Here is a 5,000-nt window from a genome sequence, read left to right as displayed (position 1 = left end):
TGTTTCTGTCTCTCGGTATCTTTATTTGTGGCTGCTCTTGCTCTCTTATAAAGAAGCGAATGTGATCAAATAGTGTTGGGGCTTGAGAGATGCGAGAAGGGATATAGTTAGTAACAGAATTTCAATAATTGTCTTTTTCTCCTTGTTGTTTTAGGTCATTTACTTCTATAATTATTTTGTTTCTACTCAAGAAGCTTTAGTTGTGCTGTTGCTAGAGGAATTGGAGCAAAGAAATGTGTGGAGTTTAGAGGGAGGTCTGTAGTCCATTTGTTTACCATAAAGTATATATATGAAGGCCAGGGACTTCCATCTGTTTAAATACTATCTCAATGTGGGAGGCAAACTAGAAACACACTCTTCCGTAGCTCATGAGTGGCATTGTGTCTCAAGACTGGGGCCTTCATAATGGTCCAAGAATGCTGCATGTAAAGACTCTTTCATTGTGGGAACATTTCCTCCGCTTCGGTTTGGCCTTGTCTGCCACTAATGAATCGTAAACACACCAGTTTACACTCATGATGTCCAGCCAGATCTTCATTTTCTCATCACAGTTAGGTTTATGCTCAGTCTCACAGGTGTATTTTCCAGACATTCGTCAATTTTTGTGTGTGTGTTCCTTACCTCCCTCCAGAGTGAAAGACAATCTCCAAGGTATTTACCGGCTTGGCAGACCGTCTTGCCAGTGCGCAGGCATGAGGTTTGGTGGGAAATGTTCATGCAGCTATACCCAGTCCCTCAAAGCCAGGTATCTTGAAGGCTCAGTTGTGTTCAGTCTAGTTGGTTCACCTTTTATACAGGCATTATTTAACTAGAGTAAGTGTAGGTTAAGGTTCATGATTGATAATTAATATTGGTTTGATTAATATGTCTTTGATCATGGAATATTTTGATTAGATATGCTCAATTATACAATTATGTACAAAAGAAATTATATTAATAATAATTGTAATGATTTCATAATTTTGTGTTTTGACTCACAATGATGATCAATGTATACTGTATTGGACACTTTCTGCACAATGATTTTTTTTATTGATGCATATTTGCATGGCTGCAGTTTATTAACCTATAATGAACAGTGCATGAGAGGTAAGTGGTGGCAGATCTAAAACAAAGAATAATCGAGTAACACTTACTAGCTTACTCTCGACTGACAAAGAAAGACCAAAAGAAGCAATGTAGCACGACTGGGAACCTTGCAGGTTCAACGCCATGACTGGTGTGCAGTTAGGAGGTGAGAGCGATGCAGAGATGGAGGAGCTGTTGAACGCAGTAGAGACTAACCATGAGGAAGGAGGGGGGTTATTTGAGGATTTTGGTGGTGGTGATTGGGATGAAGTACACAAGCCTACCTTGGTGCCATCGGAGTCTCTGGTGGTGCAGCTGTAATGTGGTCATAACTGCTTGCTGCAATCGGTTGTAAGTGCATGCGACGTGATGCTTTTCTTTCATAGTGCATTCTTATTGCTACCAAATCTTGCCCTAATCTGTTACCTTCCCTAATCTAGTCTTAGGAGACTCGTAACTCTTGCGAATGCTTTCCTCAATTTTGTGATTAACTTGATGATTGCCAAGTCTAACAACAAACCTTGTATGTTTTTCACCTTTTATTGCCTGTTAGCTTAGCTCCCTCTAATACACCCAGAGATGTATGCATTAGCTAGTAAAAGAGATAGTATTTTACCTTCTTAGCGGAGTCAGTGAACTTCCTATTAAATTATATTTTATTTTCCTAGGGTATTCGGGTCTTTACGAAGACCTATGAGGCAAGGTCACATGCTGGTGCCAACGGAGGACGAAGATGTTGAGCTGAAGTCCATGGCTGTGTGACCCTGAAGAGACTACGTTGAAAAGGGAAAAAGACAAGACTCTGAAGATTATCATTTATTACTACTGTTTTTGTTGATGTTATAGAAATGGTATATTCAGTTTAATGTTGTGATAATGTTAATAATGATCATTAATTCTACGATTATCATTTGCCATGTGCAGGCAATTCATACATCATACAAATACAGGAATTCTATTGTAATATTACATTTTCATATTAGAGAAAACCGATGGTTTTGCATAATTACTCTGCATTATTTTTAGAAGATGCTTATTGGTGTATTTTAATATGTAGGGTATTATTCAGTTTTAAAGGTCCTTGGAAAATTCAGGATGGCCGTCGTTTCTGATCATTGACGATGTCGTGAATGTTTTATTTATATTTTCTGGCTGTACTTACAACTGTGAAAGCATCACTGATCCTGTTATATTGAATCAGTGATCCAGTGTGAAGTAGATTTAAGGTTTTATAAGGATGGGGTTATATTCTGTATATGTACTTGTATAGAAACTATAACAGGGATTTAATTAACTATATTTTTAATGCTAGTAAGGTTGGAAGAATTCTTCAGTATGTATGAGTTGTATATTTCATATCATATTACTGCCTTTACTTATATTCCAGCTGGTGCTATATAGAAGCCCACACATTTATATATGCAAATATGAGTATGTATGCATATATATATATATATATATATATATATATATATATATATATATATATATATATATATATATATATATATATATATGGATACCTTAGGTGATGTTGCAGATGTTTCATGTTTGACAATGTGAGGGAATCAATATTTTTATAAATATTTATATTTGAAATTTTCCTCAAAACTGTGGTTATGAGTGGTGAATACTATATATTCTTGATGGATATGATGCAGGTAACTGTACCAGCAGATAAACCTGCAAATTCAAATGTTTTAAGGATGCAAAAGAGGAATATATTTACATGCACAGAGTATACAAATGTTATGAAGTTTACAGATGTGAATAAAAGCTAATTATGAAGCTGATTTTCTGTCAAATTTTTCAAAGAATTTTATTTTACGGTATATTTTACTGGCCATAACGACTTTTCTGAATCATGTTATTCCTTTAACACGTCTATACTTAACAAGCATGTATATTCTGTGTTTCTATTAGTTCCATATTCTATGAACATATAAATAAAATATGGCAAGAAGTATGGTTTTCTTGAATCATTTTTAACCAGATTTTGTTAATGAACATTGTTGTGGGCAGTCTAAATATTTATAATATGTATAATTTTTTTTTCACATATGGACATGTGATCTCTAGATAATACCAATAGCAGGTTGTTAGGTTGTCTCCCTCTGGCTGAAAAATATTTTGACATAACGAAAGAGCTCATAGGCAAAGATAAGCACAAGCAGAACATCGATTTTCACAGTACATATCGGATCGTACATTCATTAATTTGTACAGATTAGTATTTATTTGTGAGAGATATTTTGTGCATGCATGAACTTGAACTTGTACAAAAGACAATGGATGTTGAAATTTACTTTATTTAAAGCATAACCCTACTTGTACTTGCATACACTAAACTTACTGTATTGTCATTTATAATAGCTTATCATAGTTTGCAGCAGCAGCCTCTTCCACAATAACAAAGATGACATTACACTTCTGTCCACCTCTGTGTAGCCTTCTCCCACCGTACCATATGCAGTTCATCCTTTTTCCACAGTTAGGTATATTTTAAATAACTCTTAAGTATCAAATCAGTATAATAGTATGATGATCAAGAGTAAACAAAATAGATAGCAAAGATAATTTTCTTTTCTTTCAGTTTACATTTCTTGATTTGATCTGATCCATAAATGATATCTGGGGCCCAGTGTGGGGGAGCACCCTTACCATGGACTTCAAGCCTCGCCTTAGCTAATTTTGCAGGGTCCTTTCTTCTCCTCCTTTCCTTTTCCTTCTCTTCTTCATCCTTTCTGTCCACTTATCCTAATCGTGAAGTCTTTTTACCCTTTTTGCCATACTTTGTCAAAATGCTGTGTGACCTTTGATGTCTGGCACATTTATTTGTATTGACCAGTGACCAGTCTGGAAATCCACAAACATAGCCTTGTGAGCTTCAGACCCAAGCCACACCCTATTGCTAAATGAGGACCATAAAGGTTGATGCGACAGAAAATTTTCCATAAATGGAATCTCACTCTCACTCCATAATAATTAATTTTTGCTCTTGTCATATTCATTCATGATCCAAATAGTCTTTTGCAATCCAAAATAATTTCTATTTCTGCTCTTTTTGTCTTTTGTAGTTTTGCATTTAAGATACACTTCTGCCAATATTTTATGCTCCCCGCTGTTCTCTTATAAAACAACTAGTGAAGTGTGTGTGCTCTGATAAAGTATTAATTCTTTGTTTCATTGCTGCTTCGTACAAAATGCCAAAAGAGAAGCTATGTTATTGTATGTCATTTCAGAGAAGCAAAATTAGAAAGGGATATTAGTAAAAGTTTATTATATAAGATGTTACAGGGAATGAAACAACATAAGAGTGGAATTACAGTTTTACTATATTTCATTAAAATTCTAAAGAAAGTTTTTATTTTAGTGTTATTACTTTTCAAAAGGCATTGGATATAGGAAAATAAAAATAATAAATACAATCATTGTTATATATTTGTGTAGAAATAACATCTGACGTATCATTGACAAGATATACAAAAGCTCATTGAGTTTCACACAATCATAAACATCACTTCCTTAATCTTACAAGCACAATCTGTTTTCCAGACTTTGTCTCATTTTATACTTGATTTTTTAAATTGAAAATGTCTAGATTAGATATAACTCAACTAAATATAAAAGATAGACTTACATACAAATAAATAATAAATATAATGATTTGTGTGTGTGTGTGTGTGTGTGTGTGTGTGTGTGTGTGTGTGTGTGTGTGTGTGTGTGTGTGTGTGTGTGTGTGTGTGTGTGTGTGTGTGTGTGTGTGTGTGTGTGTGTGTGTGTGTGTGTGTGTGTGTGTGTGTGTGTGTGTGTGTGTGTGTGTGTGTGTGTGTGTGTGTGTGTGTGTGTGTGTGTGTGTGTGTGTGTGTGTGTGTGTGTGTGTGTGTGTGTGTGTGTGAGTTGGGATGGGTGGGGGGGGGATGTGAAGGTGG

The 5,000-nt window shown here is 35.1% G+C and overlaps 1 protein-coding gene across 10 annotated transcripts in view; it reads left to right on the top strand.

The window, feature by feature from the left end:
• The window catches only part of LOC125047098 (copper-transporting ATPase 2-like), a 44,118-nt gene extending 41,087 nt beyond the window's left edge, over positions 1–3,031 (top strand). For 7 of the 10 annotated variants that reach the window (XM_047645243.1, XM_047645238.1, XM_047645207.1 and 4 more), the window contains exons 26-28: positions 632–745; positions 1,203–1,419; positions 1,737–3,031. In XM_047645243.1, the coding sequence (XP_047501199.1) occupies positions 632–745; positions 1,203–1,389 (301 nt within the window). In that variant the 3' untranslated portion in view covers positions 1,390–1,419; positions 1,737–3,031. The remainder of the gene's footprint in view (positions 1–631; positions 746–1,202; positions 1,420–1,736) is intronic. The other 3 variants (XM_047645266.1, XM_047645258.1, XM_047645250.1) reach the window with 2 other exon arrangements.
• The last annotated feature ends 1,969 nt before the right edge of the window (positions 3,032–5,000 follow it).

Source organism: Penaeus chinensis, chromosome 4 (genome assembly GCF_019202785.1).
Source record: "Penaeus chinensis breed Huanghai No. 1 chromosome 4, ASM1920278v2, whole genome shotgun sequence".
Taxonomy (NCBI): Eukaryota; Metazoa; Arthropoda; class Malacostraca; order Decapoda; family Penaeidae; genus Penaeus; species Penaeus chinensis.
This window is presented reverse-complemented; position numbering and strand designations above follow the sequence as displayed.